The sequence below is a fragment of the Bos taurus genome, chromosome 3 (genome assembly GCF_002263795.3).
Source record: "Bos taurus isolate L1 Dominette 01449 registration number 42190680 breed Hereford chromosome 3, ARS-UCD2.0, whole genome shotgun sequence".
Classification (NCBI taxonomy): Eukaryota; Metazoa; Chordata; class Mammalia; order Artiodactyla; family Bovidae; genus Bos; species Bos taurus.
In genome coordinates this window covers 111,974,096-112,000,759 of record NC_037330.1, presented here as the reverse complement: position 1 = coordinate 112,000,759, position 26,664 = coordinate 111,974,096, and the positions used below count along the sequence as shown (strand labels likewise).

The 26,664-nt window shown below is 47.4% G+C and overlaps 1 protein-coding gene across 1 annotated transcript in view; it reads right to left on the bottom strand.

Moving 5' to 3' along the window:
- Positions 1 to 26,664, bottom strand: part of CSMD2 (CUB and Sushi multiple domains 2) — a 689,877-nt gene that overhangs the window by 293,045 nt on the left and 370,168 nt on the right. The window contains exons 10-11 of the mRNA XM_015467054.3: positions 18,583 to 18,704; positions 2,251 to 2,354 (exon numbers count right to left, since the gene is read on the bottom strand). Of these exons, the coding sequence (XP_015322540.1) occupies positions 2,251 to 2,354; positions 18,583 to 18,704 (226 nt within the window). The remainder of the gene's footprint in view (positions 1 to 2,250; positions 2,355 to 18,582; positions 18,705 to 26,664) is intronic.

The window sequence follows — 26,664 nt, the reverse complement described above, 5'->3', positions numbered from 1 at the left end:
GAATGACCCCAGGATAGTGGTGAGTAAGGGAGAAGACAGGCTTCTGCTTTTCTTCTGCGTGACCCAATGATGACAACAAAGGAATCATTTTGCATTGTTTCCCTGAAGGTTTTTTTTTAATTTATTTAATTGGAGGACAATCACTTCACAACACTGTGATGGCCCCTGCCACACATCGTTCCTGAAGTTTTGAACTTGACATTGGTCTAAAGAGATCTGAGGGTGGTGGGAGAATCTCTGGGCTGCTACAGATTGCTGGGACCTCATTCAAGCTAGACTGGTGCAGAGACCCGGGTACAAGCCATGGATCTGACATTCGTTTGCTGTGGGACCTTGGGCAAGTGGCTGAGCCTCTCTGCACTTTTCCACTCCATATAAATGAGGGGTTGAATTGTATGATCCCTCAGTCTTTTCAGCTCTGCTCTTCTAAGGTTTTCTCTATGACAAAGCGCATGGGGGCATGAATGAGACAGAGTGGGATCCTGGCCTCTGGGGTACACTGAGCTGATGTATCACACAGGTCAGCACACCAGGGCAGGTGAGTGGTGGGGACGCACTGAGAAGAGGGGAGGCGTTGAGTGTGAAGGGTAAACTATGTGACAACCCGATGGGGCCACAGAGAATCCAGATATCTGACCAAACACAATTCTGGGTGTTTCTGTGAAGGTGTTTCTGGATGAGATTAGCATTTAAAGTAGAACTGAGTAAAGCAGATTGCCCTCCCCAATGAAGGTGGGCCTCATCCAATCCGTTGAAGACCTGAATAGAACAAAAAGGTAGACTCTCTCCCAAGTGAAAGAGAATGCTTCCTGCCTGCCTGCCTGCCTTTCAGCTAGGACACTGTTCCCGCCCTGCACTTGAACTGAACCTCAGCTTTTCCTGGGTCTTGAGACTGCTGGCCTTTGCTCTAGAACTCCATCATCAGCTCTGCTGGGTCTCCAGCTTGCTGACTCAGCCTGCAGGTCTTGGGACTTGTCGGTTCCCATTATCATATAATAAATCCTTTTCTTCATATGTACATCCTATTGGTTGTTTCTTTGGAGAAGCCTGAATCCTGTTGGCTGTTTCTTTGGAGAAGCCTGCTTACTACAGTGGAGAGCAGGCAGTGGGGAGGTTGCCCTTCAGGCTGACATCCCATTCCTTTCTCTCAAGAGATCCCAAATCCCAGCCATGTCACCTAACATGCCAGGGGACTTTATTCAACTGCCCTAATAGGATCTTTCCCAGTAGACGTGGGGAAGGTTTGAGAAGCACCCAGGACAGAACAGCTTCTGGACAAGCCAGATGTTAGCGAATGGCCATTTCTTGCTCAGCATTATGACCAGAGGGTGTTGGCTAGGAGGGTGTATGGTAATAGCATGGGATGCTATCCTTGACCAACTCAAGTGCTAGTCCTGCCGCCAACCACCTTTGCATCCCTTGGGCCTCAGTTTCTCCACCTGTTAAATGGGATAATAGCACCTTCCTCACAGGGCTCCTGTGGGAATTAAATGAGATAATTGATGTGTCTGGGCACACGGTAGGCACCAAATGTACGTGAAATCTCCCCTCCTTCTTGGCAGGGGAGGTGGACGAGGTCAAGTCTGTCTATCTGACTGGGTCATACACACTGAATAGGAGCATACTCCTGCTTTCAAGTCGGGCTACTCATGGTGGACAGAGGAGTCAAATGGCCCACAATAGCTGAGACCTGGTGTAATGAAACCCAGGACAGCCTGACATTATCCTCTCCCTCGACTAGACCATGTCAACCTAACCTTTCTGGGCTCAGAATATGTGGTCACTATGTCCATGTGGTCCCAATTCCCGGAAACCATCCATCTCCCAGACAGTTCTGAGCATGCGGGGAAATTAGCAAAACACTTCCACTTCCTCTGTTTGCAGTCAGGCCGCCTCAGATGTACGTGGCCTTGAGGAGAAACTCCTGGTGGCAGGAGCAGGGTCTATGTAGACGCACACAGCCAAGTGCAGTCCAGGCATACACGCCAGATCTCTATCACCCTGGCTCCCCTAGAGCCAGGGTACACACCTTCCCTGATCTTTCCTCATGGGAAGTGCTCTGTTTTCCTTGGTAGGAGTAGAGAGAGATGGGAGGATTGCTGCTGAAACCAGCAGTGCTGCAGGACACCTGTCCTGGCCATAGCAAGGTGGCAGGGAGTGTGGCAGGAAGACTCAGCAGGACCATCCCCCTGCCCTCAGCCAAGGCACACGTGCTCCTGCCTTGCCCACCACATGCTCCGCGTCACTCACATGTACAGCACCGTTTTCTGGTCCCCGTCCTGCCCGCCGTCCCCGACCGTCAGGGTGTCGTAACCCCTCTCCAGGTCAAACTCCTCGAAGGCCAGCTTGATCACCTGCGGAAGGAGCAGGGATTAGGCAGCAGGCAGGGGCCGCCGGGAGAGCCTTCCTTGGCCTTGAAGACAGCAAGAAGCTCCATGTCCCGATGCTCAGAGCACCGTGACACCACCCCACGAAACCCTCCGTCCACACCGAGCACTTCCAGGCCACCTTTTAGAGTGGGAACTTTTTTTTCTTCTGGACCACACAGTCTCTGGGGTTCCCTGATGTTTTCCAAAGTGGATTACAGCACATCTGGCCAATTCTGGGGGCTGTCATGGCAACCCCAGGCACATCTGGCCAACTGTGAGATGATTAGACTCTGCCTTCACACTTTAATGCACAGAAATCCCTGTAGAATTGGTGGCAAATTTTCAGGCCACATGTGGAATCTCAGCTATGTGGTCCCCGGGGACCTGCAGAAGTTTCTCTCAGCCTCTCCTGTGCCCTCTTTTCTCCATGCACTTGGTCTATTTGTTGAATAAATGAATGTTCCAGGAAAGACATTTCGACAAGATTCTTCTCTCTTACTTGGTTTAGTCCTGCCTGCCACATATATATACTAAAGACCCACCACGTGCCAGCCTAGGAGACAGGGTTTCAGTGGTCAGCATGACATGATCCCTGCCTTCGGTGAGGGGGGAGAGAGAAAAACAAACTGATAATCACAACCCCAGGTGACAGATGCTACTTGAAGCCTGCAGCTCACCCAGCCTGCTGGGAGGGGAGGAGGGGAGGCTGTTTGTGATGAGGGTGGGGTAGGTCCTGAGAGTTTTGACAGCTCTGGAAGACTGTCAGGTCAAAAGGGGATGCTGGGAGAGGCAGGGGTCAGGTGCAGAAGGCCTGAGCTGTGGCTGAGATGGAACATTCCAGAACAAGTGCTCAGGGTCTATCAGCGCAGGTCTGGAAACTGAACACAGTGGCCGGCTGCCTCACTCCGGGGGACAATGTGATTGGGCCTTCAGTGCAAGGAGGCGACTCAGGAACGTCTAGAACTTGAGAAGGCTGCCTGCGGCCAGGTGCTCATAGCCTCCCCGACCCCAGACAGCTGCATTCATCCTGAGGGAGCAGCAGCAGGACAGCTGTCCACAGCGGGTGACGGGACACTAGGTGCTGGAGGAGAACATTGGGCTGGCGGCTTGTGTGGAAACTGACACAAGTGTCACGACCCGGCAGCAGTGACGCCCAGGCGGTGAGGATGGTTCCAGGCTTCAGGGGCAGTGAGGTGAGTGATGCAGGAGGGTGATGCAGACGGAAGAGAGAGTCAGGTCCTGGAGTGTTTAGGGTTTTGTGATTGATGGATGTGGGGACTGAAGGAGGGGTGGTTTGGGATGACCTGCATATTCCCGGCTGGGGCAATTGGGGTGGTGGGTGGTGGTGCCATTCACGAAGACAGGACGCTCAGAGTCGCCTCGCCTAAGCATCTCAGCTGGTCCTCTTTCTGTCTGTTTCAGTCTGGTTTCAATCTGATGAAGATCTTCAGTCTCCCCGTAGGGAGGCTGAAAGTGCTTCTTTGTTTTCTCTTCTGCTACTCTAGGAGTAAAGAATTCCCATGGATAGATTTTCCTATGGCTGTGCAGGCTTCTGCTGTCCAAACCAAACAGCACGGCAGAGTCTCACCCCAGGGTGCTCTCAGGGTCCCAGGAAGGAAACCTCTGCTGTGCTTGTGTGTGAGCCCGGTACTGCCTGTGCAGGGCCCTCGGCTCCGGGCCTGGGACCCACGGTGAGGAGCTGCAGACAGGACAGGGAGGAGGGGTGGCACTGTCTGGGAGGAGGCCACAGGAGGCTTCCTGGAGGACATGAAGCCCAGGCTGAGTTTGGGAGGTGGACTGGAGGAGTCCAATAAATGGAGAAGGAAGGGAAAGTGGTCCAAGCAGAGAGAGGAGCAGGCGCAGAGGTGTGGGGTGCATGGCATGTCCAGAAACTCCGGGTGGATCTGGAGTTGGGTGGCTGAGAGGGAAGCAGAGGGTGGGGACACAAGACAAGCAGGAGGAGCCGGATGAGGAAGCGCTGGCTGTCGTATCACAGACTTGGGCTCTGTCCTCCAGGAAGAGAGGTAAGTGAAGGTGTGGGGTGAGCTTTTTGTTTTAGGAGAAACGGCATTGAGGGCTGGTGGAAAATGTCTGGGCTGCACAGAAGTGTGGGCCTGAAGCAGTGGTTGGGGGCTGTTAGAAAACAGGGGATGGAGGGACTAGAGGTACTGACCTAGAGCAGAGACTCGAGGGCAGAGGCAGGGGCAGCAGCAGCAGCCCTGCCTGGCCCCGTCCAAGGGCAGAAGGTGGAGACGAGAGGCACTGAAAACCAACTCTGTGACTGTCAGAACTGTCCCACAATGAAAAGGACTGTGTTCAGAGGTAGTGAGCACCCCAATCATTGGTGATAAGTATCATGAGGAGGGGATTCCTGCTTGGGACTCTCAGATAGTTTCAACAAAAATGCTAGACCCTCCTGATAAAAACCCTTGTTGGCTATATAGACATGTATTCCGGTGAGCATCTACAGTGAGTGGGGAAGCCTTTGTTATCGTTGTTTAGTTACTAAGTTATGTCTGACTCTTCCGTGATCCCATGGACGGTAGCCCACCAGGCTCCACTATCCATGGGATTCTCCAGGCAAGAATACTGGAGTCAGTTGCCATTTCCTTCTCTATGAGATCTTCCCTACCCAGGGCGCAAACCCACGTCTCCTGCATTGGCAGGTGGATTCTTTACCACTGAGCCACCTGGGAAGCCCAGGGAGGAAGCCTTCATCCCTCTAGCTTTCTCACCAGGTAGGCAAGCTCATTTCCCATGTTCCCTGATGACCAGTCATCATTGGATCATCTAGTCAGGCTGGAACTGGCTTCCTATCTCTTACTGTCCCTAGTCCTGCCCCACAGAATGATGCCATTTCCTAGCCTGGTACATAAGGAAGGACCCTTGGCTCCTGCTTCCTGCTGCCATCCCATCATACTGCCTATGTAGCATTCTCTCATACCAGCCCATTCATGATCCTGGTTTGCACAGTCCCCTCCCTCGTCCCCGGCTCCCCTAGCAACATTTCCACATCCTTGAGCTCTCATCCAAGGGCTCCCTGATTGCCCGTCCTCTCTTCTCCGTGTCAGGACTTACCTGTTGTGCTGTGACTGAGCTCTTTACCTGGTCTCCCACTACTTCATGAACTTCCTGGAGGGCAGGGGCCTGGTCTCATGGCCTTTGACCTGCCAGAACCTGTCAGCGTGCCAGGCACATGACGCGCTCAGACCCTGCTGAATGGGAGAATACTTTCCAAACCTTTCCTGAGCCTCAAGCATGGACGGATCTCCAGGCTCTTGGATCTCTCACAGGAGATACCATCTAGAACAAAGGTCGGCAGACTGTTCCTGTCAAGGGCCAGGTAATAAGTATTTTCACCTGAGCATTTTATATGATATCTGTTGCAAAGACCCCTCTTTGCTGCTGTAGCATGAACACAGCCATGGCTGCATATGTTCAGGCAGCATGCACAGCCATGATCCACGTACATTGATATGCATGCCAATGAGTGTGGCTGTGTCCCAATAAAATTTAGTTTACGAACATAAGCAATACACTAGATTTGGCTCAAAGGTGGTAGTTTGCCGACCCCTGGTCTAGGAGATTCTTTGAGATACTTAATCAGTTTTTGACTATCTTCTCTTGAGAGACTTCATCACCACAAGAGCGACACCTATAATGTGTTTGGCTGTTCTGAGTATTTTACAAACATTAACTCACTAAAGACTCATGACAGCCACGGCCACTGTGAAGCCCTCCATTTTACAAATGGGAAAGGCCAAGCCTAAAGACGTTAGGCAGCTCCCCTAAGATCACACAGCTAAGCAGTAGACCTGGGACTCATCAGGCAGAGGCCAGGCCCCTACCACCCTGCTCTACTGTCTCACAGCATCCCAGGGAGGTCTCAGGTCCATACGATGGGGGCCGTGACTTACCCTCTCAACCTTCCCTAAGCTCTTTCTCTGGATCCCAGCTGCTCAGCCAACACTTGCTCATAAAATACTCTAAGGCCAGCTGTGCCTTCTGCAGACCCAGGGGCCCGGCCTCCGCAGGGAGAAGTCAGGGTCCTGCCTGTACATTCTTGCCACCCTCACCCCTTCCGGGAAGCCCCAGGTCACCAAGCCAGTGCCAAAAAAGGGAGTATGTGATTACTATGTCCATGATGGGAAAAGTTCGCTTTGCAGGCCAGAACCCAGAGCCATAAAATGTTTCACATCACCGAGTAGAGTACCATTGATGTGAGCTGCATTTTAGAGCATCTGACCCCAATGTGGGAGCTGATTACACCAAGCAGTCAGCACAAAACACTCAGTGTTGAAGCCTTGGGACGGGCCCCTGGTACTCAGTGTGCTGGGGCTTTCATTTGTTCCCCTCTTCTCTCTGGCCTTTGTTTAAAGACACGATCCTGTAATGATTCATTAACTAACATGCAGATGAGTGAAGCTGGCAAAGTGTCTTTCTAAGGCAGGAGAGTGACAGCACATGAAACAGGCGTGATTAAAGAGGCACGTGTGTGCACAGTCAGACACCCAATTTGCACCCATTAGATAAATGAATAAAAGAACCCTTCGCTAGGATGTAATTACTGAGCACCCGCCATGTGCCGAGCACTGAGCTAGCTGCAGCCTGTAAGTTATCTCACTTGTCTGACAACGTGGAGCAGAATCTAAATGCCAAAGGCATGGTACAGATGGAGAGTGCTGGAGGACAGCAGAGGAGGGAGAGATGAAAGGTGGCCACACAGAGGAGGTGGGCGTGCTGGGCCCTGCAGGCAGAGAAGGGTGTGGGCTCCATCCCAGAGATGCTTGGGGAACAAGGACCGGTGAGGGCAGCTGGGGGTGGTGAGGGGAGGAGACAGCAGCCTGGCTGGGTCTGCAGTTGGCTTTTGCCTGGCAGGCCAGAACAGGTAGCCTGGACTTGAGGGTGAAGATGGGGAGAGGCTGTCACTCAGCATGGAGGGAGGGGCTGGGGGCACAGAGACCTGCCAGGAGGCCGGTCCATGGTCCAGCAGCAGCAGGAGGGCTTCGGGGAGCCTGTGTTCACTGCAGGGTGGTGGAGGGAGTTGAGTCCTGGAGACTGCACCCCTCAGGACCTTGCTGCCTTTCCCAAGAACTGTGGCGGATGGGAGTAGGACCATGGAGGGTGCCCACCCTGGGCCTGAAGGACATTCCTTGCTTCCTGAGCATCATCCAGGACCAGCTAAAGACAGGAATCCCAGTCTTGTCAGCCTGTGTCCAAGGTTTCAGTGTGGCTGCAGAGGATGTGACCGCTCTTAGGCATGTTTTGGGAAGCGCCAAGAGATCTAGACTGAGATTGTTTTGTCCAGTGACTGCATTTCTATAACTGTCTCCTAGCTAGGCTCCAGTCTGCTGCCCATCCTTCACTCTGAACCCCAAACTCTGTGCTGCACGACCCTTTTAGAGTGAGGGTTGGGTAACCATGGCTCTTGGGCCAAATCAGGCCTGAGGCTTGTTTTTGTTTGGCACCTTGAGCTAAGACGTATTCTTACATGTTTAAAGGGTTAGAAAATAAGTAAAGCACTACAAAGAAGGATGTGCAACAAAAGCCTCACATAGTCCTCAAAGTCTAAAATATTTATAATCTAACTCTTTGCAGAAAGTTTGCTGACCTCTGACCTAGAGCAGTGGTTTTCCAACATGGTTCTCAGGAACCCCAGGGTTCCATAAAGATACTAAAGGGGCACAAACAAAGGTGGGAAAAGACCAGAATGGCCTGGATCTTGCTCCAACCAAAGCAGTTCCTTTGGATCTAGTTCATGGTTGGGATTCTGTGGCAGACACAGATAATGGTTCACTCACTGTCCCTCCCACTGCTTACCATTCTTAATAGAATGCTGGCTGTTGAAATGTGGCAATGGACCTGGCTAAGCACAGAGCTAAGGATAGGGAAGTGACAGGATTCTGGGCAGTGGGACATGAGCTAAGGAGTCCTCAGGGCGTTATCTCACCTTTCTCCTTGCGTTCTTGGAATACAGATGTGAGGACAGAGGTGGAGCAGCCTTCTTGTGATCATGAGGATAAGAGCCAAGAAAGGCAGAGGGAAAAATAGGAGGTGCTCAAGACACTGAGAAAACTGCTAATCCAGCCCTGGAGTCTTCACTTCTGGACCCCTGGGATGTGGGAGAAATAATCTGTGTTTTGTATAAGCTTCTGTGGAGCTTTCTGCTACTCACAGCCAATCACAACCTAATGACTGTGGGTTCTGAAGAAAGGCTTTCATTACCATAGAAAAATTCATCAGCTCTTGACCCTCAGGATAAAGTTCAGTTTCTTGGCATGGAAACCCTAGACTTTTCATGACCTGCTTTTGGCCCTTCCCACCTAGTCAGAGCCCCTCTGCAATCCTCTGCTCCAGGACTGCTTCCCTATTCCTCCTCAGAGCACTGGCTCCTGAGGGGTGACCTTGGCTTCCTCAACCCTCCGCCTTGGGTTCCTAATGCCCTGGGGCAGCCTGACTCTTAGCTCCAAGAAAGGAGGGGAATTCCCTTTCCCCTGGCATGGACTGCATGGTGACTCCTGCAGGGGTCTTGCTGAGGGCCCAGGGCGGGGCTGGAGAACTGGTTCTTGGCGGGGGAGAAGGGGAGGCCGGTGGAAGGGCTGGCTTGAACCCTCAAGAATTCAAGCAGAGAGATCTTCAGCATCTTTGCGAAATGCTTTCGAGGAGTTTGGGTAAGAAAGCCCAAGGGCAAAGACTGAGAAGGTTCAGAGGTTGTGGAACTTTGGCCAGTACCTCAAGTTGAATTTTGGTGGCTCTGAGAGTAGTAAGCCCTTTCATGCATTCATTCACTCGTTGGTTGATGGATTTATTCAACTGTTAATATGCCCTTGCCAAGTACTGGGCTTTGAAGAAGCAACAGAGCCAAGACAAATGTGAATACCACCCCAAGACCTCACTGCCTAGAGGAGGAGACACATGGGTCCATGGGGAACACAGCGCAGGGTGGTGAGTGCTGACGTCAGGGCAGCTGGGGATGCAGCAGGTGCGAAGGGCACAAAGTCCCATCCAGAGGAGGGAGCACGCTTTGTCTTCACAGAGGAAGGCATGTGGGGACCCATAGCTAGCTCTAGGGGAAGGGGGATGCCAAGATATGCTGGGAAGTGAGGACAACTGTGGAAAGGAAAGGGATCTGGGTGAGGACCTGCAGGAGGCCCTGAAAGGGTCCCTCTAGAGCCGCCCACTCACGAGGAATGAGTTGCAGGGGCGATTAGGGAAAACCTCTCTGATCACCAGCCGGCATCTTGCACGGGGCCCAGCATAGAACACACAGGAGTAAATGTTTGCTGAATGAATAAGTGAGTGAACAAATGGGCCAGCACAGAGGTTCCTGACATTTGCACGAGAGAGTGACGGCTGCCTGGAGAGTTCTTTCTCAGTTCTCCGGGTCTACACAGGGAAGAGTGACAGGGCTAATCCCCAAGGAGTGAGTAATCGAAACACTGTTCTCTTCGGCTTTGAAGTTCATGAAACGCGCTCTCCCTCTCCCTCCCACCTTGCTCGTTCTCTCCTGCCTGCCTTTTACTTCTTTTCTAGCACAGGTGGATTAATTTCCTGATCAAATGCGGTGAGGATCGTAGGCAAATTGCCTCACATGGCCTGATTTCATACCGAGAAGCTGTGAAAGGAAGGCAGGTGTATGCAGGTAGGGGGCACCGACTCAGGCCTGGGTTTCAGTTCCAACCATGAAAATTTCATCAGCCACATCCTTTTGGAGGCTAAGCTGGAAGGTCCTAACAGGAGGAGGCTCTGGGGCCCAGAGTGGGCGGGGCCGTGCCTGAGGAGCTACCTGACCCAGGGACAGGTCTCCTCCAGCACTTGGTAATGTATCCAAACACCTGCGGATCTCCTCCTCTGTACTGGGGGCTGTGCTAACTGCAGGAGAGAGAAACAAACGCCGCCCCTGCTTTGGGGGGCTCTGCTGAGCTATGGGGGAAAGAGATTCTAAACCCAGTGCAACATCATATGCACAAAACAGAAGAGGCTGACGAAGTGCTGGAGGAACAGAGGCAGCGCTAAGACCTGCTGGGGTTTGGAAGGCTTCTCTGCAGAGCGGAAGTCTGAACTGTGTCTCAAAGGCGGATAGGAATTTGCATGGAAGAGATACACTGGGGGAGGATGTGCTGGACAGAGGTCTTAAATTAAGGGCCAGCTGTGTCTGAACCAGGAGCGCAGTGTGGCTGAAGCCAGGACTGCCTGGGGAGAGGCGGGCAGGAGGGCCCTGTGTGCTTTGCTGGGACAGGAAGGGGTTGTTTTCTATCATATAAGCTGAGCTGGTCAGAACCACAGGGATGCTCTTTAAAAGTGCAAATTCCAGGTTCTTATCTCACCTCCACTAATCAGACCTTTGAGGAAAGGATTTTGAAATTTATGTCTTTAAACTCTCTCCAGGTATTTCTGACGATTGATCAAATTTGGGAAATATTATTGTGGGCAGAATGACTACAAATACTAAGATAGCCCAACCGGCCGAGGCAGGTCTCCTGTTTCTCCAGGCCATCCCCATCCAAGCGAGAAGGTGGAGCTGTGCACCCAGCAGAGCGGGCCAACCTCACTTGTTCTGAGCTGCGGTTCCTCTTCCCTGAATCTGCACAACTTCTGGGAGGACGACGGGGTGGTGTTCGTTGTTTTATTCTTAGTTCACCGAGGAGAGACACACCCTTCACCGGCCTCTGCAATCAGACTGTCAATTCTTGTTCCCACAGGGTAGAGCTGCTTAGCCCATCGCGCTCAGTCGAGGCTGGCATCGTGACATAGGTTCTTGGCCATTCCCATGCCAGGTCATTGCTGGCCTTTGTTTGGGGCTTCTGTTCACCCTTGGAGGCCCCAGTCACTGGAACATTCCCAGCTCCCTCTCAAGCTCAAAGGAGATGAAATGGCCACACTTACACTCAGGCGCCAGGGATGTGTAACCATTCCCGGATTATAAGGAGACCAAAGGGACATGTGTGGTACTAAGTCAACCTTGAAAATGCATCCTAATATACAGTAGGTGCAGACAAATACTGCTTGATTCCATTTATGCGGGGTGCCTACAATAGCCAAATTCATAGAATCAGAAAGTACACGGGTAGATGTCAGGGGCCAGGCGTGGAGGGCGAGGAGTGGGAGTTGGAATGTAGAGTTTAATGGGGCTAGAGTTTCAGTTTAGCAAAGTGAAAAATTTGGGAGATGGATGATGGTAACAGATGCACAATCATGTGAATGTACTTTCTGCCATTGAACTGTACAATATGATTAAATAATAATAAAACAAATATGATTAAAATAGTATGTTTTATATCGTGTGACTTTTGCCACAATAAAAAAAATTTTTTTAGAAGAGACACATGTCCTTTTCTACAGACACATATTCTACAGGCGAAACTCTCAGCCCCTTTTCACGATGGTATTTTTCCTCACCTGCTTCTTGTGAAAGGAGCTGCTGCATTCTCAGTCCAGTTTGCCTCTCACTGACTCCAGGTCCTTCACTCCCCAACCTCTAATCCTACATCGTCACTCTCTTCCTCTGTGCTTGCTTTGCCCTCAGTCTACAACCGCACTCAAAATCCCAATCTCCTAAACAACAAACATCCTAAGTAGCCCAGAGCCTTCTGTTCACCCAGCCTCCCTCACGTGCCCTTGCTCCTGCCCTCCCTTTACCACAAAGTTGTCCAAAGGGCTGTCCACATGCCTGGCCTCTATAGAACCCCCTCCCCATCCATGCACTCCCCACCCACTTCTGCTCAGTTCAGTTCAGTCGCTCAGTCATGTCCAACTCTTTGCAACCTCATGGACTGCATGCCAGGCCTCCCTGTCCATCACCAACTCCCAGAGCTTACTCAAACCCATGTCCATTGAATTGGTGATGCCATCAAACCATCTCATCCTCTGTCATCCCCTTCTCCTCCTGCCTTCAATCTTTCCCAGCATCATGGTCTTTTCCAATGAGTCAGTTCTTTACATCAGGTGGCCAAAGTATTGGAGTTTCAGCATCAGTCCTTCCAATGAACATTCAGTACTAATTTCCTTTAGGATTGACCGGTTGGATCTCCTTGGAGTCCAAGGGACTCTCAAGAGTCTTCTCCAACAGCACAGTTCAAAAGCATCAATTCTTCGATGCTCAGCTTCCTTTATGGACAACTCTCACATCCATACATGACCACTGGAAAAACCATAGCTTTGACTAGATGGACCTTTGTTGGCAAAGTAATGTCTCTGCCTTTTAATATGCTGCCCCACAAAGCAAAGCCGAAAGATCTTCTTCCAAGGCCAAAGCCAACAGTCTCTTTCCAGTCCTTTTCCAACAAGATGTTTTTCAGCATCACCACTGTCAGACATATCCTGATTGGAAACCTCTTGCTTTTGCAACTCGATTCTCCTATCAATGGCTCTTTCTCTGCTTCTTTCACTGGATCTCAGTCATCTGTAAGGATTGTGTTCCCAGACCCATTCTGAATCTTTTCAATCTCTTTGCTCTTTCCAAGAAGTGTTGTTCATCCCTTACGCTTGTTCCCAATTGTGTGTCGATGCAATGATACCCACATCTCTCTCCTGAACCCAGATTTATTCACTTTTCAACCAGTGTATCCAAATGTCATTGGATGAAACACAGGCACTTCAGAGCACCATGTTTCCCTCTCGACTGCTGCCAAGCTTGTTCCTCCTCTTGTATTTCCTTTGAAAGCCTCCCATTAGTCCAAGTGAGAAAACATGGAGTTTTCATCTATTTGGTCATTGAACAAATGTTTCCTGAGTGTCTACTGTATGCCAGACACTATGGTGGTCACTTGGGACACAATGGTGAATGAGACCTCTCCTTTTCCCTCCATCACATATCCATCAGCCACCAAGTCCCATCTCGTTCTCTAATGAGTGTGAAAGTCACTCAGTCATGTCTGACTCTTTGAGACCCCATGCACTGTATAGTCCATGGAATTCTCCAGGCCAGAATACTGGAGTGGGTAGCCTTTCCCTTCTCCAGGGGAGTCTTTCCAACCCAGGGATCGAACCCAGGTCTCCCTCATTGCAGGTGGATTCTTTACCAGTTGAGCCACAAGGGAAGCCCTCATTCCCTAGATTTCTCTTAAATCTGTCTCCCTCTCCATGTTTCCTAAGCCTTGGTTGATGACCCCGTTTTTCTTACTTGGGTATCTGCTTCAGCTTCCTAACTGGTCTCACTCCCTTCAATATCCCTCTCTAATATCTCCACTGCTGCCACAGTAATCTTTAAAAAATTCTTTCTGCTATTGCTCTGGTACAGAAGAAAGAGTGGCCCTCATTCTTCCCAAGGCTTATCCCAGCGCTCCAAGTCCCAACCCCTCCCATCAATTCTGAGACCATGTTCCATCCAATGGCACAGCACATCTACTTAAGTTCATGGACCATGGACCCAGAAAGACTGGCTTTAAAGCCCAGTGCTGCCACTAAATACTGATTATGTGCTGTGACCAAGTTTCCTAACCTTTAACTTGTCCATGATTCAGGTTTTTCATCCACCAAATGGGTATTTTAAAACTTAATTATTTGTGCTATGAAGAGAATGAAATAAAGTCATTTACACAGAAGGCCTAGTTCAGTTCTTGGCATATAACAGGCATAGAATAAGAGATAGCTATTACTATTATCACAAATAGCCTAACACTTCTACTCTTAGAAATCTGTTTCAGAATAAAATCTAAGCCTCTATATCAAGCCTGCGGGTTCACCTTGATCTGGATCTTGTGGACTTTCCAGCCTCATCTTGATATAGGCATGTTGAGTTATTTTCAGTTCTAAGAGACTGTCCCAAGCCTCAGTGCCTCGGCACAGGTGTCTGCTCTGATATCCTCATCCTTCAAGACCCTGTTCAAATGTCACTGCCTTTGTGCCAAGTTCCCTGGCCTTCCATTAGTGTCTCTTTTCTAGATTTTCCCATCACACTCTGGACACAGCTCCATTAGCACTTGTCTGAACTCTAGCTTCACGTTTCTACCCATCCTCCTCTCCTGCGTGCATGTTTCTCAAGGGCAGAGATCATACCAACAATCAATGAATGAATAAATGCTAAGCTCATGAAACATACTGTGAACGTGAAAAGGCTGTGATTTTTGCTAAAGGAGATGTCCCCAAGGTGACCAGACAGGCAGTCCTTGAATGCACTGAATCTCTCCTGTTGGCTGCTGAACAGTGGTAGGAATACACTGCAAACATTTTCTCTGCTGTTTGCAGGAAGGCAGCTCCTACCCTTCAGTCTCAGACTTTGAGTTTCTAGACTTATAATCTCCTTTCTGCATTGTATGCTCTTGGCTCTCCTCCTGGGTTGTGTCAGTGAGGAACCCCCTTCAGTCTTTCTGGGCTTCCCTAGCACTACCTGAAGCCCACTAAGAACCCATGAAGATCCCACGAAGAACATCCTTCTGTATAACCTAACTCTGAGGCAGTGCCTTTCAGAGGGACTGGCTTCAGAAACCCAGGCTGGAGTGACCTATTGCATGGCATGTGGGGTGGTGACTAACATGGGGCCATTGACCTCCACACACCAGCCAAGGTTAGGTCTTCTGAGGGCTAATCAGACCGTTTCTCAAAAAATTTTCAGGACTTTCCTACGCTTCACCCTCTACTCCATCTTCAGATTCAAAAGCAAACATAGATAAGCATCTGTAGTTCTTTAACAATGCCCATGATATAGCCCTCTAGTTAACAACTTAACAACTTCAAGGTCCTTCTTCTGGGTTAGCCTCCATTTCTACCCCTATGTGGCTGAAGCATCCTTCTCCACTGACTAGGTTCACCATCAAATGGTTTGATAAAATATGATTCTTTATTTGCAAAATGACTTGTAGAGGAAATCTGGGTCCAGTGTTCCAAGTATTGTGGTACTAAGCACTTTGGCGCAAACAGTTTTAAAATGTTGAGTAAAATTTAAAAAGAAAAAGAAAGCTTTTTACAAGTTAATAAGTGTTATAAACTGAATTATATTGCCCTAAAACTCATATGTTGAAGCCCAAACCCTCAATATGATGATATTTAGAGATGGGACCTTTAGGAAGGTGACTAAGGTTAAAAGAAGTCAAAGGATGGGGCCCTACCAGTGGGATTGGTGTCCTCAAAACAGGGGAGGAGACGCCAGAACGTTCCTCTCTGCATGTGCACAGAGAACACAGGAAGACACACTGAGAAGGAGGCCGTCTGTGGGGTCATCTGTGAGCTGGGAGTAGATCTCACCAGAAACCAAGTTTGCTGGCATCTTGATCATGGACCTCTAGCCTCTAGAACTGTGAGAAACTAAATGTCTCTTGTTAGAGCCACCCCATCTGTTATATTTTGTTATGGAAGCCCAAGAAGACTAGGATGGCAAGAGCTCTCAGAGTCTAACCCCCAGTGAATGTAGAGATGCAAAAAGTGATTTGGAGCATGAAGCACATTTTTTAAAACTGGTGAAGTAGAGCTTTGATTTTCAGGGCCTTGTGGAGAAGAGGGAGCAGGAGACAAAGGTCAGGGCCCCCCAAGGTTGGGAACTTTCAGATGACATCCCTGAACAAGGCTGAACTGGTTAAAGTTGCACCCTTAGTGTGAGGTTGAGCTAGAAATAAGCCTACTTCCTTCTCATACAGCTCTGCTAACCTCTGGGTAGATCTGAAGGCTGATCGTTTATTTCAGATTTTGACACTGAATGAAAGCAAATAGAAAACTTCCTCTGAGACTCTCTCATGATAAATCTGTTTTCATATGGGTTTGCAGTCTTCAGATTACTTGGGTGGTTTGAAACCTTCATACTGAGAATTTAATCTGAAGAGGTTGCTGACTGCTAATGGCCCCAAGCACAGAGCAGTAACAAATACACCAGCTTCTACCCAAATCTCAAAGAATTCCCCCACAGTTTATGATTCTAACCACACAGTCAAAAATTATACAACAAAGAAAGAAACATGATTCTGAGGGCAAGGGGTGAGAAACAGCAGGCAACAGAGTGAACCTTGCAAAGGTTTCATATACTGAGATTAAGAGACACAGAATATAAAATAAATGTCCTCAATATATTTAAATGACTTAAATATATGTAAGGAGCCAGAGACTATAAAATAAACTCAAAAGCAATCAAAAAAACTAAATAAGCTTTCATAAATGCAAAATACTAATATTTGAAATTAAAATGAATCTTCAGAGAATGATTAACAGAGGTTAGACATAACTGAGAATTCTTGAACAGAATGGGAGAAAATGATAGAGGTTAAGAAAAGAAGATAGAATGAGACTCATTAACATGCTTTGTCAGACTTCCAGAAGCAGAAAAGAGAATAAAGGAGAGACAACAGTTGAAATAGCAATAGCTAAAAAATTTTCCAAACTGATGAAAGATGTCATCCATAGATTCAAGTTTAATGAAATCAAGTAGGATAAATACCAAAATATCCACAACTGTAAAACACTAAAAACAGGCAGTAGGATAGAAAGAGATGAAAAAGTCTAAGTCATTTTATGAGGCTAGCAATATCTTGGGCTTCCCTGGTGGCTCAGAGGGTAAAGGGTCTGCCTGCAATGCAGGAGACCTGGGTTTGATCCCTGAGTCAGGAAGATCCCCTGGAGAAGGGAATGGCAACCCACCCCAGTACTCTTGCCTGGAAAATCCCATGGACAGAGTAGCCTGGTAGACTACAGTCCATGGGATTGCAAAGAGTTGGACACGACTGAGCGACTTCACTTTCATTTTACCAATATTTTGATATAGAAATCTGGCAAGAGTGTGTGTGTGTGTGTGATGTATATAGAATATATTTTATTTTGTTAAATCTGTAATACATAACAAAACAGAAGCAAAATGACTATGTAAAATGCTAGCAATTCAAATATAGGTATATTTAAAAAATGCTAATACTAAATGACCAGATTGGGTTTATCCCAGGAATACAGAGTTGGCTTAACAACAGAAAAATTAAAGTGGAATTCACCACACAGGCGAATAAAGGAAAAAAAATCATATGATTATATCAATAGATGTAGAGAGATGCTCAATAAAAGTCAACATCCATTCACAATATAAGCTTTTAGTAAACTAGGATTAGAAAGGAACTGTAAATTAAAACAAAGACTTCAGCAAACATCATACTTCATGGTGAAGAAGTAAAACAGTCTGTTTGACATTGAACAAAGACAAAAGTGCCTACCATCCTCACAGTGATTTGACATTATACCGGAGATTCTAGGTAGAACACTGGGGCAGGAAAAAGGTTGATGAAAAGGTGTAAGATTGAAAAGGACGAAGCAAAACCATCATTCTTTGCAGATTATGATTGTCTTCTGTAGAATATGCTAAAAATTCATAGATAAATTACCATGGGATAGCTGTAACGTATAAAAATTAATTGCATTTCTAACCACTATGCAAGAAACAGGTAGAAAACTACATTTTAAAAGATACAATTTATAAAAGCAACAACTACAATATCTAGAAATAAATGTATTATGAAATGTACAAGGTTTTTAATGAAAAAATTACACAAGTTTATCGAAAGTGATTAAAGAAGCTCTAAGGAAAGATATACCATATTAAGAGACTGGAAGACTTGGAATCATAAAGGTACCAGTTCTTCTTCAATTTATCTGTATTTTTTGTATAATTAAAAATTCTAACAGGTTATTTTGTGGATCTTGGCAAGATACTTATCAAATTTATTAGCAAGCAAAGGGTACTTCACAGGAAAAAACACTAAATGAGAAAGATGCAAAAAAATGTACAGACCAGTACAAAATGAAACGTGGCAATACAGCAAAACCTTAAGGACCTAATTTTGAGTAAAGCTGATTAAGACTACATATCAATACAACATGATTACATTTCCATGAAGTTCAAGTACTGGGAAGCTAAACATTGCATTTGGAGGGATACATACTTATGTGCTAACTATAAAGAAAAGCAAAGGAATAATAAAGTACACAGTGGAGGTAATGGTGGCCTGAGGATTGGGGAATGGGATGAAGTTACGAGGGACACAGATCACTAAGATATGTGTGGGGCTTTTTGTTTTCCCTCGAGCTGGGAGATGGCTACACAGTAGTGTCTTATATTGATGTTCTTTATATCATATTTTACAAGTATGCTTTTGTATCAACTTGATACTTAATAAAAACAATTTTTAATAATTGTCTTCAGAAAATCTATGAGAACCAAGTTCTGGGTCTGAATTCCCCGGTAGAACAACTGTCTCCAATCCAGTCCTGCCCACAGGACACGACCCACGCTCCCTGCGAGCCTTACCTTGGCGGGGTTGAGTGCTGTGATGATCCACACACAGTGTGCGTTGTTGTCATACTGAATGGGGAAATTGGGGGAGGTGATGATGCCCGAGGGGCCTCGAAGGTGGGCATCACACATGCGGGCTGCAGAGAGGAGACGGAAGACAAGCATTTTAGTTTAGACGAGGACCAGTCCCCATCCCCACCTCCCAGTCCCGGCCCAGAAGAGCTTGAAGTCTGTACATCATATCCCAGATAAAACTTCTACTTCCTATTTCCCTCCTCCACAGCTCCTAGTGGGCTCAAGAGACGTTCCCAGAGCACTGGGGGCAGGGGTAGACCCCTCATTCCCTGACCTGCCGCTCTCTAGGCAATGGCCCAGCTAAGCAAGTCCCCTTGTCCGGACTCCACTGTGACCCAGCACCACATCTCTACCAAGAGGGTGTGGGCTAGTACTCCTCACCTTGACCACAAGCTAAGTGGACCCCAGACACCTTTTGACCTGCTAAGCTTTTTGCTCCTGCTCTGCTGACCTTTCCGCATTCTCCCAGGTGCCTTCATGTCTGCTGAAGGAGAATCTCAGGGTGTCCTGGTCAAGGCCACCCCCACTAGGTATCAGAATGTCTGTGCCCAAGAACTCTGCAAGGCCCCTGGCTTAGCCTGGTGCCAGGCACCCGGAATGATTTCAGGGACAGTGAAGTGCTTTCCCAACCCTTCCCCACACTTAGCATATGCCTGAAATAGGCTTTTGACTGGAAGCATAGAGATTCAAGGCGAATTAGAAGAAGTGCTCTCCTCAAGTAGATATAAAGTGTTATCAATCACAGCTTAATTTAATTAAGCTCTTTAAAATAGCTTCTAAACTAATTAGATTAAGTCGTGATTGATACCAGTTAAGGTACTACATTGTATCTAGGTGTTTGCCTTCCTTAAAAACGCGTTCTTTAGTCCCAGCCCCTTCATTCTTCAATGTTAGCACTCAGCTATTTTAATAAAAAGTTCTATGAGCCTGTTCTGTTGCTGCCCACATGGCAATTTATCCTAATTGTAGGTAAACTGCCTGACAGTAAAGAAATAGTGAGCAAACTCAACAAGCCTAAGTATATAAAATGAAAGTGATGTCAAACCTGGTTTCCTCTGATGGGACAGCATATCCTAGAACTGCTCTCTGTGTGCGGACAGGGCCCTGATAAACCTTCCCCAGGAAACCCTTCCTAGGAGGGCCTGGAAAGGAAGCTCCCCAGTTCCAGGACGTAATTCATCTCTTCTCATTTCACACACTCATTCCTGCGCTCATTCATTCCCACATATATTGAATGCCTATTACAGGCCAGGCTGAGTGCGGGAAGAGAGAAATGTCTAAGGCACACTCCCTCTTCTCTAAAGAGCCGCCAGCAAGTGGAGAGAACAGATGTGAAAACGGTTACAACTGAGCAGAGTGAGTGTTGTTAGGGGATTACTAGCAACAGACCCTCGGAGAAGGCAATGGCACCCCACTCCAGTACTCTTGCCTGGAAAATCCCATGGACGGAGGGGCCTGGTGGGCTGCCGTCTATGGGGTCGCACAAAGTCAGACACGACTGAAGCGACTTAGCAGCAGCAAGCAGCAGCAGCAAGAGACCCTGGGTCAGAACTGCCCTTTCTGTTCTACGAGCTCATGTACTCCAGTGAGGAAGTTCCTTCCGGTTCCTCATCCTAGTCCTGAACCTGAAGGATATTCTTCTTCATCCTGAGCTCAGATATCGTTTGAACCAAGTTCTAGGGGAATCCTCTCCCCTACTCCTCTCCTGAGCATCTGATTGCTGTGTAATTCTGTCCTGAGAAACACTGACATTCACCGACTAGCCTTGATGCAGCTGCACCAAAGGCAGATCGGCATGGTGAGGAGATAGGAGGCTATGCATCTGGGGCTTGGCATTTCGGGTTTTGTTGGTTAAGTCTGAAGTGAAAATTTAAGTGTTAGTCGCTCTGTTGTGTCTGACTCTTCGCGACCCCGTGGACTGTAGCCTACCAGGTTCCTATGTCCATGGAATTCTCCAGGCAAGAACACTGGAGTAGGGAGCAATTCCCTTCTCCAGGGGACCTTCCTGATCCAGGGATCAAACCCAGGTCTCCAGCATTACAGGCAGATTCTTTACCATCTGAGTCACCAGAGAAGCCCTGGTAAGTTAGAAAACCTCTCTGATTCTATTTCTTCATCTGTAAAATGGGACTAGTGATATTGCCCCACTGAAGCATGATGAGGGTGAAATTCTATGAGATCTTGGATATGAAGGCTCACCCAGGACCTGGGACCTTGTCAATATTTAACAAAGGGAAGCTGGGATGGTGGACTCAGATGCCATGTTCGTTTCATCTCACTATCTCCAAGATTTCCCAAGGCCAAGGATCTTTTATTCTACCTTTTGTGAAGTTTCTTTATAGCATTTTTCCCCCCACAACCACATTTGAGACTGACATCATTACTAAACAAATTAGAACAAGATAATCAAAATCAAAACTCTAATGCTAGCCCACCATTGCAAAGCGGGCCTGAGGTGTCAGAATGCTAGCCCTGCAGGAGATCCTTACAAGCCTCTACTGGTACCACATTACACCTCTTCCAGAGATTCAGGTTTCGCTGCCAAAAGCCCTCAGCTTCAGACTTAATTTATCTTGCACTTGTTTCCAAAAATTAGGTGGTATTTGCAGTTTGTTGAAACGTGGTGAAGGTAATTAGGGAGAAGAGGTCAAAAAGCCATTTACCACTTTAAGGGTTTAGAGGGGTTTAATTAAAATATTATACTCGGCAGCTAGTTAGCATGGAGCTCCTAAAAATAGATTTGGGATGAAGAATCAGTTTCTTTTCTCCTCTGTTGTCTGGGTAAGGTTGGGAGGTCTGCGGACAGACAGACTTCCCTCTGAGCAGCCAGCCCCTGGGATCCCACCAACAGATGGATAGTTCATTGTTGCAGCCTACACGGGCTGGCGAAATTGTAGATGCTCAGACAGTGACTGAATAAATGAATAGACACCAGCTTATGCTTCTGTATTTGCCTTTTCCCATCAAATAAATGCCCTGCTGGATAACTTTCAGGAGGTTTTTCAGGACCTTCCAAGCCCAAGCTCTGTGGCCAGTTCCATTGTTTCTCTGAACATCATATACCATATAGCAGGGGCAGTGTTCCAGGGGACTTTAGGAAGAATACTTTAGACCCACAGCCATTGCTGGCATCAAAACAGCTTGGTACCAAAAAGAAAACTGCTCTAGATGCAAGTGCCTCTGGTCTTTTATCTTCTCCCCAAACCTTATTCCCACCCTGCTCCATGCTGGCTTCACTCACTTCTCCTACTATTGACCTTCCTCCTCATCCTTTCCACAGAATTCTCTCTAGAACCACCTCCTGACTACCAATCCCAGGGCAAACAAACTCTGAGTTGTAGCTGTAATGTCTTTAAGGACCACCTGCTTTAACTCCTGCCTGGATTGCAGCCCGTCTTCCCCTCGCAGGTGCACCACTTCCTCTGCAGCACTCGGCAATGGAGAGTTTTCTCCTCCCTCTGGTGTTCCTTTCCACAAACAACCGCTAATCCCCTGGAGGACGTTTTCTTTGACCTTCATCTGTATCTCACTCCACTGACACCAACTTTCCACCATCAGCTCCCTGTCTTTTCTTCCCAACGTGGATCTCATGACCCACTGTTAGGATCATTTTCTTGCAAATCCACCTAAGTCCTTTAAATGGTTGCCCGGAAGACATCAATTGTGGATGAAACTCTCCACCTACATCCTCCAGCCCTTCCCCAACGCGGTCAAGCTTTGCTGGAGAAAAGTCACCTGAGTAGGAAGTTGTCACTATAAATTCATGATCGCTCACCTCAGAGAGTTGTGGATATTGTCCAGCAACTCTGCCCTTTAGCTCACTCTCCTACTCTGTTCAAAGCCCTTCCATGCCTCTTGCATGTCCCTTTGACCTCTCGCCCTTCCCCTCACCTCCCTTACACTCAAGTGATGACCTTGCTTCAGTTTTTGTGGGTGAAACAGAGAACATGTGGTAGGTGCGCCCTGTCTCTCATCCCTCAAGGCTGCAATCCCATCTGCTTGTGTTCTCTTCTTCCTTTTGGTTCCAATGGAAGAAAGGTTCCTTCACTTTTCAGAGGTCAGCTCCTCCTCCTGAGATCAGGTGCTCCTGCAGAAGATCAACCACGTTCCTACCATATCCGGAGCCTGCTGTTCTGGGACCCAGGAGAATCCATCTGTGAGATCTTAAACTCCATCACCTGGTTCCTTCTCCTGCTGCTTACTCATCCAGCAGAGTAACCTTGGTCTCAATGCACCCCCTGGTGTCCTAAATCCTTTGTCTCTCCAGACTCCTGGCTCCCTCATTTCTCCCCATCTCTCCAGCCCCTCCTGACCCTTCTCTCACTACTGAGTCTGGACAGCAAGACCCTCTCCAGCACCTCCCATCACACTCTCCTGTCTGCCTTTGATGAATTCTATTGTCCATCTTTATTCCTAATCCTGGGTGCCATGGGGCTGCAGGAGAACCACCACAGATAGATCCATGATTTGCCACTGTCATGGAAGCTTTGGTTCAAGTCGGTCTTCTCCCTTGGCTTTGTCCTGCTTCCTTGACAGTTGCTTACGGGGCAACTTCAAGCACCCACCACTTAGTTGAGCCACTTAACCCCAGGGGCTGCCTTTCTAAAGTGTCTGACCCTACTGACTCTTCTCTCTCTGTGAAACTTACATTCATTGGCTCCCATGATGCCTCTGGCTCTTCTCCAGTACTCTGACTGATTCATCTTATCCAATAACTCCCTAAAAGTAGTTGTTTAAATCTGTGCAAAGAATATACAATATTTTGCATAGTTTTTCTGCAAATTTTCTGTGAGTTCACAATGAGATCAAAATGTGTGTTAGTTGCTCAGTTGTGTCCGACTCTTTGTGACCCCACAGACTGTAGCCCGCCAGGCTTCTATGTCCATGGGATTCTACAGGCAAGAATATTAGAGAGGATTGCCATTTCCTTATCCAGAAGATCTTCCTGATCCAGGGATTGAATCCTGGTCTCCTGCATGGCAGGCAGCTCCATTTGAGCTACAGGAAAGTCTCTGAGATCAAAATAAAGGTTACCAAAAAGTGTGTGTAGGGCCATTGTTCTATGCGATTCCATCTAGTGTGTTGACTCTGAATTGGTGTCAAGGTACATTTTTCAAGTAGAAGTATGGGCCTTTGGTCAGCAGTGGAATTCCAGTTCAGAAGATTAGCTTTGTGTCCTTGGGCAAGCTGGCAGACCATTCCAAGCTTGAACTAAACATAAAATATGTATATCGTCTCTTTCCTTGTAAAGAAATTATGAAAAATGCTGATTGTACTGCTTCATACAAGTATAAATAGCTTAATAAATGGAATTTTTAAACATTAGCATATATGTATGGGTCAGGGACTCAGGGAATAATGGGACATGTATTCTAGTGCAGTCAGTATATCACCCAGCAGAGAATAATGACAGAGGAGGGGTAACATGTGGGAGGGGAGAAGGAAGGGGGGAAGAGAGAGGAGGGGAGGGGGATGAAGAAAGAATTCTGAACAACATTGACGTTTCAAGGGGAAGCCCAGGAAGCTGATCCAAGAAGAAAGATGATCACCTGTGATTTTCATACACTTAATTCTACGTGTACACACTGCTCTATTTAAAATGGATAACCAACAAGGACCTACTGTATAGCACAGGGAACTCTGCTCAATCTTACATGGCAGCCTGGATGGGAGGGGAGTTTGGGGGGAAATGGATACATGTATATATGTGGCTGAGTCCCTTCACTGTCCACCTGAAACAATCACAACATTGCTAATTGGCTATACTCGAACATAAAGTAAAAAGTTAAAGAAATCAATAAAATACTGGGTCCCATATGTAAAATAAGTTTGACAAGCCCTATATTATAATACCTGTCTCTGGGCCTGAACTGTATAACGGTATAACATCATTTCATGTTGTCCTCAATCTCCTTTGGATGATCAAAATTTTCTAGTAGTCAACTGAGAAGCTTATTGCTTCTGGTCAGAGGGCAAGAAAAAAACAAGGCCTGTGAATTCTTAATTTCAAATTCCAAAATGAGGGCACAGTTCCACATTGTTCATTCATTTCAATCACTGATTCATTCAGGTTGTCCGCAAACATTTGCTGAGAACCTATCATTTGCCGAGCCCCATGTTTTAGTAGAATTAATTGTGTGGAAAATGAATGTTTAAAATCAAATCATATTTTAAATGCATTAGACGAAAAATAATATCACTATGTGTGGTGGTGAATCCTTTTCAGACTGTGGTCTTTTGGTAACCTGCTTATTAGTGGAGCTATCATGGAATTCTGAGTCTTGTCCCTTTCTATTTTTAAAGTGGGCTTCACTTAAACTCTCCATTAAAAAAAAATCACTGTAGAGTAGTGAAAGTCAAAGTTGCTCAGTCATGTCCAACTCTTTGCGATCCCACAAGGGAAGTCCAAGAATACTGGAGTGGGTAGCCTATCCCTTCTCCAGCAGATCTTCCTGACCCAGGAATTGAACTGGGGTCTCCTGCATTGCAGGCAGATTCTTTACCAACTGAGCTAAAGTAGTTGTGACTAGTTAAAAATAAGAGATTTTAAAAGAAAAACGTTCAAAACTGCCAAAAGTAAAGGACCCCTGAATTTAAGATCTATCTCAGCCTTTGGTTTTCAGGAAAGACCAGGACAGATTATCCAAGTCCAAACTTAGGAACCTCTGCTGCTTTCTTCCTCCCTCACAATGACCTTGGGAAGGAAAGAAAGAAGGAGAAAGTGACAGGAAGGTGAACGTGCTCTAGGAGCCCCTCTCCACTACAGCTGGCGCTGGTTACTTTCTGTAAAATGGCTTATTTAAATCTCGCAAGCTCTAGGCAACGGAGGTTTTGTTTCCCCAGTTCCCAAATGAGGGCCCTGTGGCTTCAAGACATGTAGAAACCTGCCCAGAGTCAGCAAGCTAACAGGTGGCAGAGTAGGGCTCTAAGTCAAAGCCCAATGCTGTGGGCTTCCTTCGTGGCTCAGACGGTAAAGAACGCACCTGCAATGCGGGAGAGCTGGATTCGATCCCTGGGTTGGGAAAATCCCCTGGAGAAGGGAACGGCGACCCACTCCAGTATTCTGGCCTGGAGAATTCCATGGACTGAATAGTCCATGGGGTCGCAAAGAGTTGGACACAACCAAGTGACTTTCGATTCATGGGGTCGCAGAGTCAGACACGACTGAGCGACTTTCGCCTTCACTTTCACTTTCAAAGTCCGGTTGCCTCCCAAGGTGTGTGACTGAACAGGACGGTGAGAGATCTGGGACCCATAAGAGAGCTGGGGCCGCGAGAGGCTGCGGGTGCACTCCAAGGCATGGGGAAGCTATACCCCAAAACAAAAACTAAACACGCGTGCACACAGACTCACAGACCCGCTGGGTTCACTTCTAAATTAGGTCTTGCATGTCCACTGCCACAGTAATGCTGTAAAGCAGCGCTCTATAATCACTGCCTTTTATTTATTTTTCTAATTTTATCTTTAATTGGAGGATAATTGCTTTACAACATTGGTTTGGTTTCTGCCACACATCAACATGAGTTAGCCATAGGTGTACATATGCCCCCTTCCTCTTGAACCTCCCTCCCACCTCCCACCCTTTCCCACCCTTCCAGATTGTTACAGAGCCCTGGATTGAGTTCCCCGAGTCATATAGCAAATTTCCATTGGCTATCTATTTTACATATGTTAGTGTATATGCTTCCATTAGTCACTGCCTTTTAGCCAAAGAAAAGAGATTCAGAGAGGTGAAGAGATGGGCCCAAGGACACCCAGTTAAACAATGGTGATGACTGGATTTGCACCCAATTCTGTAGGGCTTTGTTTTCCGGGATTTCCCCGCACTTCCCAGGGATAGAGGATGGGATGGGAATGGATGTGAAAAAGCTCGGCCTGATGCTTAGTCAATAATGTGGCAGGGAATGCAGAATCCAGTGGGTCAAAATCACTGGAGGGGCTTGACTGGGACACACAACACATCTGGAGAAAAAGATGAGCATGTTACTCGACTGTGAACTTTCTTCTGAAACACCAGCCCTC